The 20,121-nt window shown below is 39.2% G+C and overlaps 1 protein-coding gene across 2 annotated transcripts in view; it reads left to right on the top strand.

The window, feature by feature from the left end:
* The window catches only part of LOC100704748 (contactin-associated protein-like 4), a 104,880-nt gene extending 90,002 nt beyond the window's left edge, over window positions 1-14,878 (top strand). For both annotated transcript variants that reach the window (XM_005464217.4, XM_013266652.3), the window contains 7 exons: window positions 1,417-1,656; window positions 4,670-4,894; window positions 6,810-6,943; window positions 7,658-7,745; window positions 12,490-12,705; window positions 13,102-13,173; window positions 13,993-14,878. In XM_005464217.4, coding sequence (XP_005464274.1) covers window positions 1,417-1,656; window positions 4,670-4,894; window positions 6,810-6,943; window positions 7,658-7,745; window positions 12,490-12,705; window positions 13,102-13,173; window positions 13,993-14,189 — 1,172 coding nt within the window. In that variant the 3' untranslated portion in view covers window positions 14,190-14,878. The remainder of the gene's footprint in view (window positions 1-1,416; window positions 1,657-4,669; window positions 4,895-6,809; window positions 6,944-7,657; window positions 7,746-12,489; window positions 12,706-13,101; window positions 13,174-13,992) is intronic.
* The last annotated feature ends 5,243 nt before the right edge of the window (window positions 14,879-20,121 follow it).

The raw sequence follows: 20,121 nt of genomic DNA, 5'->3' as shown, positions 1-20,121 counted from the left end.
TCATTTCTGAAAGAGAAGAGACGTAGAAAAGGACATTATTATCTTTTGATAAAGTTGCCAAATTGCAGTTATTCACTTGCGTTAATAAACAGAAAAATTAGTTTTAGTCCTTGATTAATTTCTGACTTCAGGCTCAAATTGGAACCTGGAATTCAATTTTCCAATAAAAAAAACATTTCAATTTTTAGTTTTAAACAAGTTTTCTTTTGACAGATTTCTAAATGATTTTTGTTTTCTTGTTTTTCTCACAGTTAGTCTAATACATTTGTTAAGCTTTGTATAAGTTCTCCAGAAGTAACTTCTCAGTTTTTGAGCTGTTGAAACCTGTGATTGTCTCAGCTGTGCAGTGAGGAGACTGGTGAAGTGATTGGATAAGAGTGAAATTATTAGTCACGTCATTTCATCTGATTTATAATTCACTTCAGCCTGCCCTTTTGCACTTACAGCACGTAGCAATGACCTAAAAAGAAAACTCTGAGCTTGTTGTTGCACTGGAGTTAAAACAGGGATCTGGATTATTCGCCATAAAGTGGGAAAGTAAATCTGCTTAAATGGCTGAAATTCATGTTGTCATGCAAGGCTTTTCTTTTCCCTCCTACAGCACTTCTTCGTCTTGCAGCATCTGTCCTTTGTTTCTTCCCTTGGTCAGAGGTGGCACCCCTCAGGACCCCGTCCTTGTTCTTTTTGTGCACTGTGATTTCTTCCTTTCCTAACAGTCACAACCAGTACTTTCTAGAATCACAGTGTAGATTTGGCTTTTTAAATCATCATTAAGCAGGAGTTTTCCTTTCTCTGTATTTCATTCTTTGTAGTCAAGCTTATCTTCACAGAACGTGTTAAAAGATGTTAATTAATTTTCCTACCCTGTGTGCTCATAATGTGTCAGTGTTTTATAACTTTTGTTGCAGAAGGAAGCCGGAGCCACACAGAGGTTATCGATTTTGCGGTATGAAAAGCCGCTTTGGCCGAACATCGACTGTGACAGTAATACCCTGCCAATAACTGTCTATGAAAACAATAATAACTGTCAGGAATAGATGCAGCCAGCTTGGAACTGTAATTGTGCCCAGACCCTGTGTGAACTGCCTATATTCGAATGTTAATAGGAAAATGAAAGGAAGCAGGGATTCGTCAGCACACACCAGATGGCTCAACAGCCAAGTAGTTAGTCCATCAAGAGCCAGGACCAGTTTTAGGCTGTGTGACTGTGTCTGCCCTGCAGTGCAGACATGGTGTTGTGCCACAGTGGCAACTTATGGCTGTCAATCATAATTTACTGCTGAGAAGTATGAAAAACTATAGATCTGCAGTCTATAGGAACTAGATTGTACTGCATAGAACTTTCATTAAGAGGTTTGAGTCTGAGTAGGCAGAAAAAGAGCAATGGTGTATCAAGTGTTATTTCTTTCCTGGCAGGAGGCACTGCATCCAGACAGAAAGGCTTTTTGGGCTGTATCCGCTCTCTGCAGCTGAATGGCGTCACTCTGGACCTGGAGAAGAGAGCTAAGATCACGCCTGGAGTCCTACCTGGATGCCCAGGCCACTGCAGCAGCTATGGCTCACTGTGCCAAAACGAGGGTCGCTGTGAGGAAAAAGCCAACGGTTTCTCCTGCGACTGTGGACGCTCTGCCTACACTGGAGCCTTCTGCCACAAAGGTACAGACATTAACACTGACAGTGGAGACTTTCTGCCACTGATTACACAGATCCAAAGACTCAATTCATTGATGTTGTTTGTGCAGATTGTTTATAAAAGACTGACGTAGCTTCTTGGCCTGAAAACCTAATGGCAAACCTGCCTTCTTACATCCTTTGTATTTGTATGTACGCCTGTGAGAAAATGGCTGTATGGATCACTTGATTTATGAGCTCAGTAAACACTGTATCACTTTATTGTCTTAATACCTTCTTTTAAGTCTTATAAAATACAGGATGATAATTATTTCATACATCATTGTATCCATTTGAGTCAAAAAAAATAAGAAGAAAAACAAAAAGAAAGCAAGGTATGCTTTCGAGCTGGCCTACTTTTTGATTAATATAACACCACTGTAGCAGTGCGCAGTGACCCTTGGACCAAGATGGCGACGGTCAAAGTCCTTGACAATTCAAGCTAGGATGTGCACAATCTCTGGCTCTGTGCCTTACTAAATATATTTGAAAGCAAATGCAAGGCTTCCTTCTATATTTAACAGATTAAACAAAAGTATTAACATGAACTTTATTCATAACTGCAGACCCAGAAATCTCAATATCCAGCAGCCTCCAGACAAGAGCGACTAATATTTTAAGATCACAAGCTGCAGCAGCAAACACCTCAGGGAGCCATGGTCTGATATCATAATGAAATTGAAAGGAAATCTCTAGAGTTGAAATTGGCTCCCTCCATATTTTTGTCCCTACTATTGCCTTGACAATTTCATTTTTTTGTGCATAAGAGATGAAAGACTAATTCAGCATAAAATTCATTATAGGTTTGTGTCTAAGGAAGGCAGAGTACACTTTTAGATGCAGGATGTTTCATGAGATAAGGAATGAAAAAGAAATATTAGGGTGGTATTTGATGGCTTGAAGATAATAGTTATTCTGAAACACAGTGTTGTATTTTACAACCCTGCATAATATTCCTGTAATATTGAGAGACCTAGAAAGTGTCTGGCTCAGATCACAGTAAGCTGATTCTGTTCTTTTGGATGTAGTGTTGTCCATGGGAGAAATATTTCATCACCTGTCCAAGGGTCGACTTCTGACTCTCATATGTTTCTCCCACTGAAATGCTACATCCAGAAAAATAGAATCAGCTTTCTGGCATTATTGATGTCTGGTTCAGGCTTGAATGGCAACATTTTATAAGTACAATAAAATATGTTTAGAGACTTTTTCTTTTCTCTTTCTCTGTAATAAATGAACATCTTGGTACTTTATACATTTATATATTCCTGATGCTTTCATCACATTTTATAACACTTGTACCAACTTTTGAATGACTTTGAAAATCAAGAGTGATTTTCTTCTGTCTTAACAGCAGCTTATTATGTTTTTTTATGGCACTTTATTTTGACAGTTAAATCTGCGCATCCTGTAGAGCTGCTCTCCAAATAAAGCGAAAGAGATTTGCTGGCCAATTTTATATATCAGTCGCAGGCATTACATTAGTGAAACTCTCAATGGAACGACATCTTCTAACACCCACTGTTATAGTAAACATGGAAATAGAAGAAAGAAAGAAGAAAAAAGTATAAAACTTCAAATCAAAAGTTTGATTTATGCTTTGCTATTCATACTTTGACACATAATGCTTCACTTTTAATGCTACACCAGAAAAGATCAGGACCATGTGTTGTCTTGTTACACTATTCAGGTTAATGAGTTTGACCTTTTCTAAAAGCAGTAGGGTAAGGGCAGCTAATATTAGCCTACAATCTGCTTTGGCAGCGTTCAGGGCATGCAGTGGAGAAACACTATATGCAGTGGAAGAGCTAAATGAAAACGCAAACTCTGGTGTTGGCAATGTTGCAACTTCTAGTAGAGGACACAAACACACTGTCCACACATTAGGACAGCACTTAGTTTTTGTTATAGGGGGTAATTAAAGTGTGTCAGGTCTGACATGCCTGAGAGAGAGAAAGAGCAAACAAGAGAAACTAAATAAAAACTTTTGGAAATTTGATAGGGGAGTAGAATAGAGCAGGTGTTGATTTGTGTGAGGCAAAGCACTCAGTGACCTATCTTAACCTTCTGCACCACTGAAGAGACATTAATATACATTATTATGCAAAATTCTCAATTCACCTGTAATTTCTTTATATACTGCTCAAAACACAAACTTAAAGGAAGACATCAGATGATGTTGGTTGCTTGCTGTGATAAAATGCCACAGGTAAAGTATGTTGTACTGTTTAAACTAAGACATTTAATTAGCTCATTAACTCACAAAGCAACTTGTTGAGTTATTCATCAAAAAGTACTTAGATAATATTAGCAATGTATTGTTTTGTGTTCCAGTACATACCAACATATCGAAAAAACATACAAACAACCTTTCATGTAGACCTACTGGATCAGGACTGTGTGGGTGTGGACAGCCCCCCCACCCCCCTCTCACACACACACACACACACACACACACACACACACACACACAATTCTTCCTGTTTTTGTTTTTTGTTTTCTAAAAGCCATGATGAAGAAATATTTGCAATGAAAGAATGTGAAAAAATGCTTTTACTAAAGTGCAAACTGAACCAAAGATAATATTTTTCTGTTCTTTATGTAACTAAACAGAAGCTTTTCTATGGTTATGGTAGGTCACTTGCAACACTTACAAAATAGACATTTTCAGATACTGAAAAACTCCAAATTTACTAAAGTATTCAACCAGATGCTCATTAACATTTAATCAAAGCCACACTGTTTCCCTAATCTCAACCAAAATGATTTGCTGCTTAGCTCTATCATATGAAGCTCAAGATGTCAAGTCTGAATTTTTGCATCCATTTCGTCCACCCACAATCCACCTGGAGTTTTAAAAAATATTTTCTACTTTCTTCAGTTGATGTGATGCTTATCATCAAAACAGAATTTGCAAAGAGCATTGGTTGAATTTAATCTTTAAACCAGCACATTCAGCTCTGACAGTGACACTTCTCACTAACTTCTTAACTCCCAGAGGTTTCAGCCAGCTTTAAGTCAACAACATCCATCACCTACATCCTGAAGGAGCCCTTTGAACTAAGCAGGAACAGCAGTGGCTTGCCTTCATCCATCTACTCAGATATCACACTAAGAGGAGAAAACATCTCCCTGAGCTTCAGTACCAATCAGAGTCCTGCTCTTCTGCTCTATGTCAGCTCGTTCTACAGAGAGTACCTGATCCTGCTCATCAACAAGAATGGTGAGGACTCTCAAATGGCTTTTTTTCTTGGCTGTCTTTTGTTGATAAATGATTGCTTCTTTTTAATTCTGCAACCTATTTTCTCATCTCATTGTTCCTGCAATTAGTTGAGTTAAGCCTCTCCTCTCTCCTTTGCTTTCTCCTCCCTCTCTGTCTGTCCTGTGCTGCTTTTTTCCACAGAGCCTGACTAGCGGGGTTGGGTTTGAAAAAAAATATTTGGTGCAGATATGATAAAATGATAAATCTTATTTGAGAGGGAGGTCTTTTTTGAATTATTTATTTTTCTTTCTTTGTTTTGTTTGTTGAGGTCATTTATTGCATTCAAAGTAAGTAAACTGGCATTATAGGAAATACCAATCAGAATCAAAACTCCAAAAGAGCTGATTAAAATATTTAGATTTATCATCTAAGCCACTGAAAATATACTTTTTTGTCACTGTTATGAATAGAGTTGTTGTTGCTTTGTAGACACAATATTGAAGCTTTTTAATGACACAAAGAAAGCAGGTTTAAATTAGCTGATCAAGCCAATATCATGTATCTGAACTCTTGCTGAAGTATCCAATTAAATCCCAGGGAGACTTTTATTTTGATTGTGCCAAAGCACAAATCAAAACAATTTCCTTAAGGCCTCTTCTACTGCACAGAGACAAACTTTCCCATCTGACTCAGTTACTGAAAGCCTGCAAGACACTGCTCCAGCTGTAAGAGTCTTTTATTATAAATATATTGCTTTATGATAAGGGAATTAATCACTAATAGCCCATACTGAAAAAAGAGTCAAAATGAGAGAAATAGCATAGAGTATCAAATTATATGTGTAGTGATTCTAAAGAAAGATTATTTCTTATCATTTCTGTTCATCTTTTAAGCCTGCAAGAATCTCAGAACATTCAAATTATATCCGCAGCCAAGGGATATAAATGTAACACTGAAACATAATCAATTTTGTATCATGGAGTTTTATTCTTAGATATAAAGTGTTAATCCTTACAGTATTGCATGGTTTGTAGAACGATCTATTAAAATATTCAGATATGTGGCTTGTTTTCTTCTTTGGTTTTGTGCCCTAAGTGCTAATAAACAATAGTTTCTTTCATCTACTAGCCCGAGCTAACCTGAGTTTTTGGCCTAATAACCTAACATCCCAATAACCATTCAGCATATTGTGAATCAGGTGACTGTAGAACTCGACTCCCGCACATCAACTTGTTTGTTTTCAGGTTTGAGAAAATTTGCAGTTGTTTTGTCAGGCCAGATTATGAGTAGTTAGAGGAGGCGATGCAATGAGAGACCATTAATTTAGTCAGACATCTAACATTTATTATAGTAGTAAAATACAGTCAAATTTGGCCTCTGAGCTCATCACTTCATGCGTTTAAAATAAGGAAAAAAAAATAATAAAAAAAAAAAAATAAGGGAAGTCATGAGAAAAGGATTTACAGGTGTGGGTGGGGTGCGGCACTGCCTGCTGTTTCAACCCTGCAACACGATACATACTAGGAGGGACACTAGCATGTTAGGAGGGGGATTTTGCAGCGATAGGATGTGAAGAGAGTGAGGCATGTGCGCATGTCTGACACAGTGCAGTTAAATTTAATTACTTTATCACAGGCTTCGCTCCATTTGTGCCAACTGCAATCTTAACCACAGACATGTTGAGCCCAAAGATCAGCATTTAAAGAATAATACAGATTCATATTTTGCATTATTCCATGAATAGATCTACTTTGTTGATTGTGGTCTTTAAAAAAATTATATTTTTCCTGAACCTCAATGTCAATTGAGAGGTGAAGTAACAGCGTTCTCATCATCGTTTGAGAACACTTTGACCAAATGACCGCTTTCGACTTTCTGACTGTTTTATTGTGTATCCATTCGACTACAATTGTATTGTTGCTTTGTATTTGTGAAGACGAGCTGGAACTGAGGTACAAGCTGCACAGCGGCAGAGATGTGGAGACGCTGAGAAGCATAGTCATAAACGTGGCTGATGGGCGCCTGCACACAGTGACCGTCAGGAGACTGGCAGATATCGTCTCTGTGCAGGTGAATACAAACACACGGGAGATTTTTCTTACTCTCTCTTACAGGTTTCTGCTGTTTCTGCGGACATAAGCAAGCTGGGCTGTTACCACCAAATGGAAGGACACACAGGTTTTTCTTCCCCCAGAACTCCACCAACATTTAAGTCTAAGAGCTAAAGAGTACATTGTTTAATTAATCTGCTGCTCACACTGCTTTAGCCGCTGGTGCTAAGAGGAGTCTGCTGGCAGACTCTGAGTGGAAGGAAAGTATTGTGGGCTGATGCTTGGAGCTATTTCTTTAATTTAAAAACCAACCCTGACCACAAGGATGCTTTTGGAAGTAGAATAAAATGTAATAAATGGCAGATTTCCTCTCTGTAGTCAAGCTATGACAGCCTCTCTGTTTTCTGTCGCTCCACTTAAGTCTCAGCATTAGCAAATGTCTTATTGACAAATGAGACTAAAGCCCAAATGTCATTGTTTCCTTTTTCTTTTTTTTTTAATAAAGAGGATCTCTCTCAGACACGTTTGCCACCTCAGTCTTTTCCTGCTCAGCGGCTGTGAACAGCAGCAGTGCACAGTCGCATTTCAGACTGCCTCTCATTAGAATATGCAGATCAGGCTACAGGCTGAGCATATAATCCTCACATGTTATGCTTTTTCCTTCACTGTGGCTCACATAGCCATCATCATTTAAACACTTGACATAAAAGTATTTGCTTAATGTTGTTTTCAGATTGACCAGAACGCCAGAGAGAACTTGAACTTGACATCTGATGTGGAGTTCAACAGCATCAAATCACTCGTACTGGGCAGAGTGGAGGGTGAGTGCGGCTATGTTAGGACATGCACCAGTACTGGCTCATTTGAATAACAGTACTGAGATATTTGGCCTCATGTGGCAAAGTGGTGTTCTGGATCCTTGTGCTGTTCTCTGGTCATCATGTTGTATGGAAGAGAGGGAAAGCTGCAGCCCAAGCAACAGCTGTGACTCTGTGAAGCAAATCAAGCTAACATCCATATTCAGCTGGTCACAAACAGAGCACTTTCTTGAAGAGATTAGAAAAGGACAGCACTCTGCGAAAGTCACTGCGATGTAGATGCATTTAAAAGTATGGTAGGTTAAGATAATTGTGTAAATGGCAGTAGTGCAGAAGTTCAGAATATACCTGCGTGTTTTTGCAGTTTTATCTGTGGTATCAGGGCGGTGAGTAACATAGTCTTTATATCTGTCTAGCTGAGCGAGGCTTCAGACAGCTGTAATCATAACAACTTCAGAAAAAGGTCCTTCACTTTGTATGGTAATGAGGAGAGAATGAAAAGAACAAATTACTTAGAAGATTGGAGTCAGCACCTTCGATTCAGCATAACAACCAAAATAATAATAAATCTGAGCTGCAGTGGGTAGGGTCAAACTAAACCAGGAAGTCAGGAGGTGCCGATCCCCCTATTCCTCTATGACAGAATGCTGTATTTCAGCATCGCTGCAGTAGTTGCACAGCTGATTTATCTGCAAGGGGTTCTCATTAAGAAAGAAACACTTAAGTGAACTCCCTACGCCGTTTTTGAATAGCATCACTTGGGATTTTCCACTGCTGCTAGAACCTGTGGACGTTAGAAAGGATTTTATATTGCTAAATTAGAACAGCACTGTTTCTTAAAGGATGGCGGTAGCACAGGGTAAAAGCGCTGCAACACCTCTTAACCTTTGAATTCATGTGTTTTCAGTTCAAAAGCTACAGGTGTAAAACATCAAGCTCCTAGCAATGCAGTCTGTCTTTACAAACATTTGTGAAAGGACTGGTTGTTATAAACAGCTCACTAAAGTGTGGTCTTATAATAGGATGCCACCACCGAAACAAGTCAGTTTGTCAAATTTCTTCCCTCTACAATTAACTGTAAGTGCTGTTATTGCAAACATTTAGAAGCATTTAGAAATCATAGCAACTCAGCCATACAGTGGCAGACCATCTAAAGTAACAGAACGGGGTCACCCCGTAAATATTGCATATTGCTGACTCAATAACTGCAGGGTCCAAACCTCCACTGGTATTAACATCAGCACAAACAGTATGCGCCAGGAGCTTCAGGGCATGGGTTTCCATGGCCAAGCAGCTTCTGTAGGTGTAATGTGTAGGAGGCCCAGTACAACCCAGTATCACAGCAAAATGTGTAAATTGCCCACCAGTCCATTTGACGCTTTGTCTCTCCAAAGTGTTAACTGGACATGCATGCAGGAATTGTATTGCTGCATGCAGAAGTTGCATACTAGTGGGGGCGATAAAATATCTAAAGCCAAGAGGCTGGTAGTGAACAAAAAAAGTATAAAGTTTATTCCAGGGTGCTTAATCGACAGAAAGTTAGATGGCTAACATGTATAACAATGTCTATCTAAATGCTTTCCCTTGGTTATTTTCATGTCAGCTGAAAACAAAATATTTCCCTCTGCTGTTACTGCAACTTCTACATCTGTGTCCATTTCATGCTTTGGACCGGCGTGCCTATTTTGCCGTGATATCGAGTGGCCCAGTACTTTTGACCATTAACCCTGACCCTACATACATGAGCCAAGGGGTTAGCAACGCTTTCTGAAACCAGTTTTGACTCATACATTTTTTTTTGCAAATCAGGCCTCTCATTTCATTATTCCCTTATAAATCTGTGTGTAGGTTTTTTTCTTTACTTTTGATGAAATATGACAATGAGTGGGAGAGGAGCATAAATGGAATGAACATAAAATACATTTGCTTTCTGTGTTGTGTTGTGAATAAAATGTGATTAAATTACATTTTGTTTTAATTGATGTTTTACACAGTGTCCCAACTTTATTAAGCAATGGGGGCTGTATTTTGTTTTTGTCAGGAAGCTACTGAACTCCTTCCTGCACTTGGTTCACAAGTAAGAAACAGATATAAATTGATGCTGTTGCTGTTTTTAGGTTCTCCTTGTTATGTTTTTTTTTTTAAAATTTATTCTTGACCCAGGCTGTGTTAGTATGTAACCCCGCTGCCCCCATGCTGAGCCAGAGGACTCAGGCAGTCATATCAGTATCAGAGAGGCAGCAAAATAGTTGATATACTGTCGCTCCCTGCCAGCCCTGTCATCCATCAGCCTAACTAATGGACCAAGAAAGAATGGAGAGATTCAGATGCTCACAGAAAGAGAGAGAGAGAGACAGTGAAAGGAGGTGGAAGTAAAGGTGAACAGCAGTTTTTTCAGTTCATATACTGTCAGGGTTTGGCTACATAAACACCTTTTGACTCTTTTTAGCATTTTGCACCCAAGGATTATTCATTGTGTAAGAATAGTATCAAAACTTTTGCCACATCAGCTGTAATTTTACTAATACATGTTGAGTTTGAGATGTTCAATTCCACATATTTTAATTTTTTTAATATATATTTTTATATATATTCTTGTATATTTTTCCGCACAAGAGGAGATGTTGTCTTCTTAATACATTGGTAATCAGACTTGTGAGCCTGCACGCTGTGTTAAAGAAATTAGTTTTCTTTCAAATACATCCATTATTCTACCACCACAGCTTTCCCTTTTATTTTTTTTCCTGTCCTCAGTCATACCTTGCTGACTCATGCATATATGCACATGACACAAGATACTTAAATCAAAGTCAATTTACGCTGAATTTAAAAACTCAACGCCTGATCAAATATGCAGCTGATAAACTGGCCTCTCCAACCAGGCCACTCTGCAGTGTCCCATTAATGTGGTGAAAAGTTGTTTCTCTCTGGTAATAACTTAGATGACTGCCAGTGATGTGCTGTGTAATCAAATTGCACTGCAGGAATAATTGTGGTTTGTACTGACATTTATAGCTGCTTAAGATTTTATTTAGCACCTGCTGCCACACATAGCGGGGATGTGACTATATTAGAAAGTAAGATTCACTTCTTAAAGAGGTATGCACATGAGAAATAGGTACAGTTTTTTTAATGCTGGGCTGGACCCTGCCTTTGTCTTGAGAACTGGTTCATATTGCCACGATAGTGTCTCACAGTTGCTGAAGATTTGTTGGCTACACATCCATGATTTGAATCTTTCATTGCACTGAATCTCAAAGGTGGTCTATTGGATTGAGATCTGGTGACTGTGGAGCTCATTTGAGTATAGTGAACTTACTGCCCATGTTTGAGAAACCAGTTTGACGTGTTTAAGCTTCGTGATACGGTGCATTATCATTTTGGAAGTAGCCATTTAAAGGGCACACTGTGGTCACAAAGGGATGGAGACAGTTAGCAAAAGTACTCAGGTTTGCTGTGGTGTTTAAATGATGCTCAGCTGCCCAAAAATATGACAAGAAAATCTTTGCCACACCATTACACCACCAGCAGCCTGAACTGTTGATGTAAGGCATGTTGTTTCATGTTGTTACTCCAAACTGTGACTCTACCATCCGAATGTTGCAGCAGAAATCAAGAATCACACCAGGCAATGTTTTTCAAATCTTCACTTTTGGTGAGCCTGTGCAAATTGTAGCTTCTGTTTCCTGTTCTTAGCTGACTGGAGTGACACCTTGTGTGGTCTTCTGCTTTTGTAGCCAATTTGCTTCTAAGTTTGACCTGTTGTGCATTGACAGAGCTCTTCTGGATACCTTGCTTGTAACAAGTGGTTATTTGAGTTACTGTTGACTTCCTGTCAGCTTGCAAGAGTCTAGCCATTCTCTTCTCTGAGGCATTTTCACTGCAGCAAACCACCGCTCACTGGATATGTTCCCTTTTTTTCAGGCCATTCTCTGTAAACCCCAGAAGTGTTACAAATCCCCAATAATACCATCAGATCAGCAGTTTCTGTAATACTTAGACCAGCCTCATCAGGCACCAAGAACTGTGCCACGTTCAATGTAACTTAAAATTCTTTGCCACTATTTTGTACAGATGCAGCACGACAGGCACAAGAATGCACAACATAATTTGTGTGGCTTTGATGCTGGATGCTATGATTTATGCCCCGTCACAACCCGCCTCAGACACCATGTCAAAAAAGAGAAACATGCAGGTTAAAGGCTGAATGATCATTTAAGAAAAAACTAAACACCGAATTAACACAAGCAGAAAGAGACAAGGTGTTATTATTAAGAAGAGGAGTGAGGGTGTGTGAGTGGATGAGTGAACAGTGCTGAGGTCGAATCATCATGAGACTCAAAACTATGAAACATGTTGAAGAAGAGCACTCAAAGGTGTGAGGAAGAGTGGGGTTTATATAGGAAACCCTGGGCTCAGGTGTCTCCAACTAGCCTGATCTATCCTGCCCCACTCATACGCTATGCTGGAAATAGAAAAGAAATAGAGCAGCGACAAAGGCAAGCAGACCATCACGGCCCTTTGACGTTTATTTTTTCTTTAAAGTTTGTTTCACTTTCCCAACCTTTTGATACTGTCATCATATTGCAGTTGATGTGCACAAATGCTGTATAACTGTATAACTCTTTCAAAGCAATCAAACACTTTGAACATAATGAGTGGTTGTTCATTGTCGTCAGAGTCGAGGTTTTATTTATCTGCCCCCCTTCTCCCTCTCTTTGCTGTGTGTTTCTCTCTCTGGATTCAGAGCCTGATGGATTGGATGCCGAGATGGCCGAGCTGGCCTCCCTTGGGTTCACTGGCTGCCTGTCAGGTGTTCATTTTAACTCCATCAGTCCTCTGAAAGCTGCTCTGCTCCATCCTGACAGCCCTGTTATTGTCACCGGCCCATTGGTGCAATCAAGCTGTGGTTCCTCTTCTCCAGCCAACACCTACGCAGCAGAAACAACACACTCCTTGTCAGGTACAGGGAGCAAAGTCAGCCTCTGTGTGCTCAGTTTATGTATATATCATTGGCCAGCCCCCTCCCATCCACCCACCTTCTCCTGGTGTGGGAATCTGTCTGGTACGCCTTTAATATTATTCTTATGGCTGTTCATTAGACTTTCTTATTGGCTCATTAACCATCCTCCTCGGTAAACAGAGTGATGGTACAGCGACAGATGAGATTAGTCAGACAACTGTAGTGAGGTCCTTTAAGGCTGTGCTGAGACTTTAAACAAGCACTCTCAGTATTGACTGATGGCTTTCTCAGTAACTCTACCTTCTGTCGCTTTACTTCATATATATAGATGTGTGTGTGTGTTCTTGCCTTCTCATCTTCACTCTACACATTTTTCTCCTCTGCCTCTATTTGCAGGCCAGCCTGGTTCAGTGGATCCAGGTCAGCCTTTAGTCAACACCATCAGAAGTGACTCCGCTCTAATTGGAGGTAATGCTATTCTTCTCAGCAGGAATAAGAACAAATCAAAAGATTATAAAAGTTGAATCAAAACCTTTGGGAAGATGCAGTTCTGTAGAACTGAACACTTTTTCTTTTGGCTATTCATCAGTTTTTCTTGTGACTGTGTTTATGCGAGCTTTCTTTTGCATGTGTGACTCACTGCTGTTTCGTCGTGCGTATGTGTGCTTGAAGGCAGTCAGAAACTTTGTGAACTGCCAGGTCTCTCTCTCTGTCCTGCACCATGTTTATAGAAACCAAGTCTCTCATTTGCGGGGCAGCCACGATGACAGGTTGTTGCGGACGGCAGACTTTAATCCATTCTTTAAGTGCATCTAAACACACAGTGTTGGCCTGCAGTCTTCTCTGGCTAAAGATTAAACAAGTGTGAGAAAGTTAGTTTTAGAGGTGCTGGTGGGCACATTCTTCAACTCTGCAGAAAGCTGCTCTTACCTCCATCAAGGAGGTTTTGTTTTTGGTAACACTTGCATGCACGGTGTCACTCTGTCTGTAAGCTTGAAAAGTTTTGAATAAATTTGAATGAATAAAACTTTGTAGGCGTGTAGAGTCGGGCCAACTTAACAATCCATTGAAATTTGCCTTACCCATGTTTAGGTATGTTTCCTATGTTTGTGCAATCAAAGTAAACATGTCATGCTACTCTTATGTGATTTTTAACATATGGTTAAAAATTAGAGAGCGATTTTTTTTTCAGTTTATTTAACCTTTGACAATAATGAACACAAGTGCACAACATCTGAAACAATTTAACAATTATTTTTCTTTTTCTTACCTTTCTGTTGTTTTTAGGGGTGATTGCTGTTGTGATTTTTGTCACCCTATCCGCATTGGCAGTGATGGCCAGATTCATATGCAGCAGGAAAGAAACATATCGGAACCAGGAAGTAAAAGCAGCTCAACCTGAAGACAGCAACGAGTTCCCCTTCAGCGGCCAGCCGGATTCTCCGAGCGCTCCCAGTGAAAACCAGAAGGAGTATTTTATTTAGCAGGACTGCTAAATAACCGCTCACTGACCTGACCCTGTACAGATCAGGAGGACTTACTCTCAGTGCTTTACAAAATACCACTGAGCTTTTTTCTTTGTTACCTTTTTTTTTTGTAAATATTGTACACTTTGCTAGAAAAACTGGGAAATGTGTTGGACTCCATTCCCCTGGAAGTAATCAATGGTGTTAATTTGATGTACATAATATTTAAAGATCCACAATAAATGGTGATTTCTGTGCTTATTACTCGAATTCTCTGCCATTGTGAAATGCTACAATTAATTTACTAAACAGAAAAACAGACGATCAAAAGGCAATGGCACATTTATGCTTGATTTATAAAGAAAAAAGAAACACTTTTCTACGAGGATGATGACTTTTATGTAAAAAAATTGAGACATCAGAGCCATAGGATGTTTTAAAAGATGGGAAGATGGACTTTACTGACAGGAGAATTGATATGCGTGGTTAACATGTGAAACCTCAGCCAAAGCACAGTGCAAGAATCAAACAAAATCCATCTGTTTTAACTTAACATAATTTCAACACCTGCTGTATATATAAATAATAAACTGTCAGTCAGTCCAAAGCTTTACGTCAACCCTTTGTCACTGAGTTGGTCGGAAAGCTTTTATGCTACTCCGTGTACTTTTTCATGAACAAAATAAAAGCTTTACAATGAGACCAAGGGTCTTTTTTTTAAAGTTGCCTACCTGTACCTCCTGCAGTGAGCAGCCAGCCCGAGAACTCAAAGCGACACGGACCATAAAACACCATCTCCCTGCTTTCACTCTGCAGACATTTCATCTGTTTTTGCTGTTGCCTCTGTCTTTGCCTGATAAGTGTCCTGAGGACATAACCACACTAGAACATTCTTACCACACCCGAGCATGTTTGACCCCCAAAGTCCAGTTTGTTTGACTAGTGAGACTGCTGTGTGCCCTCCAAAAATCACCCAAATAATCCATGAAGTTAAAGCTTTAATGCTCCATTCACTTCGGGATAAAGGAAAGGAAGCATGGGTACAAATGATGGGGAATATGAGAGGAAAAATGAAGAATACTCAGACTCTGAAAGTTAAGCGCAGTGTGAGTCAGGCTAGTGGGGGGTGAGGGGAGGGACAAATGTGCACGATCAATGTACGAGGCAGCCGAGCCTGGCAGCGCCCCAGCCTGTAGATAAAAACATGTTCAAGTTTTGTGACATCTGGTGTACATTCATCGGCCCTTTTATGTTTACCCGGTGGTCCTTTTACAAACTTGTCTATCGCTGCAGAGCTATAGATCATTTCATCTTAGCCTTGCTGCAGGTGCACCCCAGTTCGAGAAAGGATCCCTTAAGGATAATCAGAAAAAGAATTAGGATGAACTCAAGGAGACAGCTGTGTAGAAATGATGCAATGAAAGCCAACCAACTCAGTATTGATGTTTGTTATATATATTTTTCACTCTTTATGCAAAACTCTGATGCATTGGAGGGATTTTGACCAAAGAAGTGAAAAAAGGGAGTGCTTTTATTTTTTCATTTCCTTAATGGTTTCATGCATCACAACATGAAGTCATTACTGCAGAATTTAGCTATTTGTTCTTTTTCGCTCATTTCTCTCAAAAGCTGTCATTGCCATTCAAATAAATGTCTCTGTTGATGCTCTTTAGCACAGAACATCCACGCAAATGCGATGATACATTTTTCATGAAAGTGGTTACTTGCTCTTCTACACATCAGCTGACTGCTGGTGTTTTTGTCTTTCCCGTGGAGCAAATAAAGAGATGCATTGTCTTTTCCAATGTAGCTGAGAAACCATAAAGTGCTCCAAATGCAAACTTTATGCTTAGAAAATCAAAGGAAAGCAACAGCACAGCGATGCCCAATGAGAGGGGAGGTAAACAGAGGAACGGTATGGATGATGTCAGAAAAAATAGCTTAAAAAGAAAGTAATTTTTGTGGTTTCACACAGCTCCTGTCAGAGGACTACTATGAATAAGTCTTCTACACAAAACAGCAGTCGTCTGCATTTTGGTTGATGAAATAAAATAAAAGTGTATAAAGTGAATCCCAAGAAAATGAGAAATGTTCTCCTGCAAAGTACCCGGTCTCAGTACTTCTAGATCTGCTTCATAGCTGAGTCTCTGCTCCTTCAGCCTGCAGTCTCTTAAAAGCAAATGTTTTTCTTTAACAACATACCAATAATAAATCTAAAAGTCACACACAACAAAGGCTGTACTTCTTTTACAGTTTTCTTGTTCATGGAGAAAAGTGTGATTAATTCACTGCAGACTGTAGACAGTGGGGCATTTATAAATGCTGACCCTATAAATAAAATTATGACGACTCACCAACCGAACAGTCATAGCAACATCATTTATATGCATTAGTTAATCTATTCAGTCTGTACTAACCTTTATAGCTGCAGCTACTTTTTCACTTCAGTTCAGTTCAGTTTTATTTATTTGGCACCAAATCACAACAACAGTTGTCTCGAGGTACATTATGTTTTAAGGGAAAGATCTTATAATAATAAAGAGAAAACACCAACAATCAGACGACTCCTCATGAGCAAGCACGTGGCAACAGCAGGGAAGAAAAACTTCCTTTTCACAGGAAGAAACCTCCAACAGAACCAGGCTCAGGGAGTGGAGGCCATCTGCTGTGACTCACTGGCAGTGAGGGGAGGGAGACAGGACAAAAGAGAGTGAGAGAGAGTTATAGTTAAATATTAATTAATATTAAATCCAAATAGGTGTATAAAAATGAAAAGAGGCGAGTGAAGAAGAAATGCTCAGTGCAGCAAAGCTCCAATCAGCCTAGGCCTATCGCAGTGTAGCTAAGAAAGGAGTCAGGGTCACCTGATCCAGTTTTAACTAAAAAGGAAAGTTTTAAGCGTAATCTCAAAAGTAGAGAGGGTGCCAAACTGGGAACTGCTTCCACAAAAGAGGGGCCTGAAATCGCAAGGCTCTGCCTCCCACTCTACTTTTAAATATCTCAGGTACCACGTGTTGCGTGGTGCTACTATGAGGTCTTAAAAATGTGATGGGGCCTGATTATTCACCAAGTATTTGAAAGAAAGATTTTTTGAAAGCTGGAATACTTCTGTTCAACGTAGGTTTCCTGAACCCTCAAAACCTTGCCCAAACACACCCATAAAATGAGTAAGGTATTTACATCCACAAGGTATCCCATAATTTTATAATACTCTGCTTCTCTTAATGACATCAGTAGGCGTGTTTCCCTACTTTGGATTATGGGAATAGGCAGATTAATGTTTGAACACAAATCACCTGTCAATCACATACCAGCACTACTACTATCTGCATATTTAAACTGGGGTGAAAGAATCCAGTTTTAGCTGACAGTGGACTATTTTCATGTACTGACAAGTTCCTGATGAGAACTGAAGCAGAAAAAAAGAACCTTTAACCAGGGTGATGTAACAGTGCTGTTATTCCAAATTATTGTGAATGACTGTATTTGACATTAGTATCCAGAATGGCTTTAGAATACCAATGACAGAAAGCAAAGCATAGTAAAAAAGCATAGGACTCCTTTAAAGAGAAACTTCACCCTGTCATCGACTTGTTTTTTTTAGGGCCAGTTATTAATGTAAACCAAAAGCAAGAAGAAAAACTCAGTATCTATGTTGCTTTGTGTAAATCATGACCCTGTAACTTCAAAGATTTCGACAAACCCTGTAAGTAGTTTCTCGTAGGAACTAATTTGTCTGCCGTATTAGACCAGCCAGCCTTATCACTGTGCAGAAGGAAACTGTGTTTACCTGTGACAGGATGTATGGATTTTAAGTTGTTCCAACTGAGATTCAAACACACACAAAATGCTTGAAAAATGTTCCTACTTTTGTTATCCTGAATTCCTATTTGTCCTCACACAGAGAAATAGCAACAATTCAACGAAACTATATTGCTTGCATGTCCTATAACAGCTGCTAGTTTAGGGTCCAGCTGTCAGAAGCAGCCCAGGTGATTCAGACATCTGAGTGAGACCTAGGCTGAGAGCTTTAGTCTCTGGTGAATAAGTAGGTTAAAGGGTAATAAATTTCCTCCTGGGACCAACTGGGGAAATTACACGATATGGGTTCTGCAAACCGTCTTTTTAAGTGGCGTAACTGCTTTTTAACGACTTCCTCTCCATCCCTCTGAGAGCTTGTTTAGTCTCTGTCCCCCAGTCAGATTGAAGAGATGCAAAGCTTTTTATCTGCATTTGTGTCTGGTGTTGGAACGAAGCCGTTGCTGTTTGGATGGGTGGTTAAAGTTACTTTTATGTGTTTCTTTTTGAACCAGAGTCCTGCCGATATTTACAGATCAGTTCTATTTTGGCTCATCTTTGTGTCAAATGTGCTCATAATCACCACTTACGACCTTAAAGCAAACTTTTACATTGTATATATGATTCTTTATATGTTTAAATCCAGTTGAATTAAAAAAAAAATGTTATTGTGGCAGAAAATGCAGTGGAAAAACTGTGTTTAGAGGCAGCTGAGGTCTTTTGTTTCCCTGTTAAATGAAGCTGAAACACAGCAGTACTTTGCATCTCTGGAGCAAATTAAATTAACATAAATTTACATCACATATTGTTGTTCCTAAACTTTTAAGGCAAGGTTTTCTTTATGCTCTATGGGATATTATTGATGGGTATTAATATGCTTCTGTCAGTCTAGACACAGATAAAAATCAAAGCTGACTAAACGAAGTGTTTTTTATAATCACCAAATTCCTTCCAAATTACAAAATTTGGAGAGTGAAGAGAAGTTACTTCTTGGTCCAAACTTTCACAGGAATTAATTCATCTTGTTTAAGGCCGCAAATCCTGGAAAGATGACTCACATGGCTAACAGAAGTTCCGAAAGCAAATTAACTTCTAAGCAAAGTCATTTAGAAAACTTTGACAAGGGAATATGCTCATTTCAGCTGCTGTCTTGACACAAGGTGTTGCTATAGCAGGTATAGCAGAGTTTTACACCAGATGCTCTTCCCTGTCTCCGCCTGGCATCGAACCTGCAACCTTTCATTGCCTAAGCAATTGTGACAGAAGTACAAAAAAAGCAGCAAGAATACAATCATCCAACCTGGAATCTCAGTTTCTTCTTCATAACATCTGGATTAGCTCATTATTACTTGATGTAAAAGTAAATTTTTTCCAAACTCTGTTTTTGAATGCAAATTTTTTCAGTGTGTATATTCATTCATTACAACAAGTTTGCATTAAATTTGGAATTTTGTGTGTTTTCTCAGTCCAAATCACGGATAGGTGAATTAGAACTTCTGGTATCACAATAAACAGCAAAGGCATTCCCAGAGCCAAGTGGAATTTTTAGGTATCTGTACTTTACTTGAGTTGGGTTTTTTTTTGACAACTTTTTACTTTTACGCTCTAAATTTTAAACAAATATCTGTACTTTCTATTCCTTACGTTTTCAAAACAGAATTGTGACATTATGTTTTTTTATGTTATGAATTGTGCTGCAAAACAAACTGAGGTAGACTTTCTGATATTTAAAGGCTGCATGAAAATCCTCTGCAGGTTTGTGCAGGATAGACAGGTTAGTTTGCTGTAATGTGAAGGATTTAAAGTAAAGAAGCATTTGTGACTGGTGCATAGTGGCTGTGGTTTCATGTCAGAGTTAGGTTACATGAAGTGTAGCAGAAGCTGATTATGCTGAGATTCAGCCACTGAATTCCACCTTCATACCAACTTTATACTGTCTAATATAAAGACAGTATAAACAGTGCACTGTCAGTATAGAGGATGGAAATGAGGCAGGACATCTTATGAAACATCTTGTTAAATTCAGATGTGTAAATCCACAAAGAGCAGTAAACTTTAGAGCAGCAGTAGCCCAGATCAGCTGATCACAGCCTGTACATAAAGAAAATCTACTGGAGCTCTCCATAGAAATTAGTGTGAGTTTTTTCCGCAC

This window comes from Oreochromis niloticus, linkage group LG17 (assembly GCF_001858045.2).
Source record: "Oreochromis niloticus isolate F11D_XX linkage group LG17, O_niloticus_UMD_NMBU, whole genome shotgun sequence".
NCBI lineage: Eukaryota > Metazoa > Chordata > Actinopteri > Cichliformes > Cichlidae > Oreochromis > Oreochromis niloticus.
This window is presented reverse-complemented; position numbering and strand designations above follow the sequence as displayed.